The following is a 3,210-nucleotide window of genomic DNA, read 5'->3' as shown; positions in this document are numbered from 1 at the left end:
AATGTGTTGGATGCTAATCGCTGTCTACTCACTGCAGTTGGCCTCATCAGATCCGTCTCTGCAGTCCTGAAGCCCATTGCAGTGCTGAGAGTGATTGTAACAGGCTCCGTTTGCACATGTCTTCTGGGTGCATTGAGGATAATCTGTAAACAAAAGGTAARGTGCTTAAGTCTATGCAAATATTAGAAATTAACTAAGTTTGAGACAACACTGGAGACCATCTGACAGCAGAAAAATGCAACTACAMGYCCGACAGGATCAGCCWCCATTAAATACAAAAGTCTTACTGCAGTTTCTCTCRTCAGAGTTGTCCACACAGTCCGTCACTCGGTCACATTTGTATTTGCTGGGGATGCACTGGCCCTCCTGGCAGGTGAACTGGTCTGGCCTGCAGGTGCGTCCGTCTGAAACAGAACTRGGTCAGGGGCTTTCTTTGCATTTGTGTTATTACAACTAGACGCATACTTCAAAATCAAGTTTTTATAAAACAAAAAGGATGATTTGGAGGTCATTCCTCAGCTCAATTTAAACGTTATTGGAGTTATTTGCAATAACGCAATGATAAATAGAAATATACACACACAGCTAGTGTCTCCTAAGACTTATGATAAATATAATTGCCTTATTTGTCTATGTTCTTTATGGACAGAGATATAAGCTGTGGCTTTGTGTTCACTTTATTGTAACTTCCTGTGCAAGAAAATGTACAGTGAGATAGGGGGCCATCTAGTGGTTTTAGTTTGTATCACTGCGAACTGTTTTTGTTTAATGTAGCAGGTTGACGTGATATTACATGTAATTTCAGGCAGTTTTATTACCCATCATCACCCTGAGAAACGGGAGCACAACCTCAAATTTCTCTTTTTGAAATTAAAGATTAAGCTTGTAGTCTGTACCACAGGTTCTTTCTTCATCGGATCCGTCGACGCAGTCCTCCTCCCCATCACAGACAAATCCCAGTGAGATGCATTCGCCACTTGTCACACACTTAAATTCCTGCGAGCTGCATGATGGAGGTGCTGCAGCAGGGAAACAAAACAGGTGAACTGGTTTTCAGGCTTTCCTCGCKGACTTATTTTGCTGCTTGTCTGTTTTTGTGCTCGTCTTCTCTGTCCTTGTAGATTGTCAGTCATCCAGGTTTYGGGAATCCCAAATGCTTAAATGGAAGGTAATTGAACTTCTTTCATAGAAAATTAAGGCCAAGAAAAGAAGTCCACGTACCTTCTATTTACACACTCGGAACGCTCTTCTGTGGTGTTAAGAAATAACCACGATTCATTCACAGTTTGTGATAMATTTGAAATCAAATGCCGCACTTACGGCAGTTCAGCTCATCAGAGTCGTCTGTGCAGTCCTTAGTTCCATCACACCTCCAGTCTTTGTTGATGCATTGTCCATTTCTGCATTGAAACTCATTACTGGCACAACTTCCTGCAGAAGACACAAAAGCACATCACATAAAGTACAACATAAATTAGCAATACTTCAGTGAACAAAAAAGGTACAAATTGGCACTGTGTAATATCAGGATTTATCACAAACTTTACTTTTTTCAACTGATCAGAGTATCTGGAGACGTGCAATTAGCAAAATGTAGCCTACTGAGTCCGTGAGGCTTAAATAGGGAGAGAAAACAGGAATATTTCTTCTTAGTCTCTCTTCAAAAGGGGAAAGACAAGAGAAAATGCAATTTGAAGTCAGGCAGATGCATCCTGATCTTCATAAWTCAGATAAAACTACTATCAAAAAATGTATCTGAGAMGTTGAAAGGCTTCAAGAGTTTTAAATTAGTAGAAAATGACTCACAAAAATACCACCTTAAAAAATAAAGTAATAATTTCCTTTGCTCATCTGTTTAGATGAACTCTGACGTTGGTCGACTTTACATTGACACAGCGAAAAGTCTTGTTTTATTATTATTTTTATGACATTTTATTCAAATTCTTTAAGTCAGAGTCACTTTAGTTCGAATAAAAATGTATTTTATTGTTTCTTTTACAAATGAATTACCATGTTTATGGCTGTGTGCAGCATCTGAACCTGAAAACATGTGATCCGGCCTTAAAAGAAAAGTTAATTCTTCACCACAAAAGACAAGTCCAACTCGTGATCTTTTTTACGCTTTGCTGTCAATTTCAAATTTGTTATTACTGTGACATTTGCAGAATGATATTTTATCTTGTGTTTGTGGTTTTTGTATCACGTCAGGATTTATGCCCACATTCATATTTCTAAGATTACRCGAATATTCTGTGGATAAAAGTTGGCAGGGAGAGAATTAAAACAGGTTTATATAACTCTGAATCAGGCTTCAAATCTAAAAAAATTGGAACTTTTACTTTTTATTTTTTAATGAAACATAGCATAAATTACCATAATTTAGAGTTAGATTGACAGAATTGTATTATTAGAAATTTATGGCACTGATTGGATCCTTTGACTTGGAAAGTGAGGTACATGTTGAAATTCGTAAATAATTCTTTTGAATTATATATATAAATAATTCTTATATTATAAATATATATATATATATATATATCTGTTGAGGTTTAGAAATGAGATACTATAAATAAGACACAGTTTCTGAGTTTATAGTTTAGTTATTGGGCTACTTCAAAAAGATTCCAGACATATTTGTATGGTAAATATTTGCGTAAACTGATTTCTTTTATTGAAAATGACCAAAAGTTGAAGTTTAAACTATAACTTGAACTTTAARTGAAAAATGTTCTTACCTTGAAYRAGGTGAATTCCTTGGGACAGCAGTAACAGAGACAGAAGATGAAGACCCTTTAGGGCCATTGTTAAAGGTTCRGTTTTCCTCCTGTGTTTCACTGCGAAGGTGTTAGTTCAGTCCGGTGTGTGAACTCATGCTCAGTCTGCAACCATGACTCTCTGAAGCCAAATGATCSCAAGTGTGGTAATGACTCTGAGATTGAGATGTAAAACCCCGAGCAGGCAGCACATCAGTAATGTGACAACGGAGTAAAACTGGTTTTTATGGCTCGTTATACTTTGCATAAACTTCATCTAAGATTAACTTTTACCTGTTGATATTTTGTCTACCTCAGCAAAAAAGGGCAAGCACTCATTTTTTAGTAACTTTGTGACAGGAAGTTCACAGCCAAGGATTTCAAACAGATTTTAAGCATTTTCTAGTGGAACCAGTCACATTTCAAAACATTTATGTTATTGAAGTTAACAGTTTTC

At 36.6% G+C, this 3,210-nt stretch overlaps 1 protein-coding gene across 1 annotated transcript in view; it reads right to left on the bottom strand.

Annotated features, from left to right (window-relative positions):
* The window catches only part of lrp2b (low density lipoprotein receptor-related protein 2b), a 42,236-nt gene extending 39,312 nt beyond the window's left edge, over positions 1-2,924 (bottom strand). The window contains exons 1-5 of the mRNA XM_008436736.2: positions 2,736-2,924; positions 1,321-1,431; positions 897-1,019; positions 288-404; positions 33-143 (exon numbers count right to left, since the gene is read on the bottom strand). Coding sequence (XP_008434958.2) covers positions 33-143; positions 288-404; positions 897-1,019; positions 1,321-1,431; positions 2,736-2,802 — 529 coding nt within the window. The 5' untranslated portion in view covers positions 2,803-2,924. The remainder of the gene's footprint in view (positions 1-32; positions 144-287; positions 405-896; positions 1,020-1,320; positions 1,432-2,735) is intronic.
* Positions 2,925-3,210: the final 286 nt, after the last annotated feature.

This window comes from Poecilia reticulata, linkage group LG19 (genome assembly GCF_000633615.1).
Source record: "Poecilia reticulata strain Guanapo linkage group LG19, Guppy_female_1.0+MT, whole genome shotgun sequence".
In the NCBI taxonomy this organism is placed as follows: domain Eukaryota; kingdom Metazoa; phylum Chordata; class Actinopteri; order Cyprinodontiformes; family Poeciliidae; genus Poecilia; species Poecilia reticulata.
Note: the sequence above shows the minus strand (reverse complement) of the source record. Positions and strands in the feature narration are given on the sequence as shown.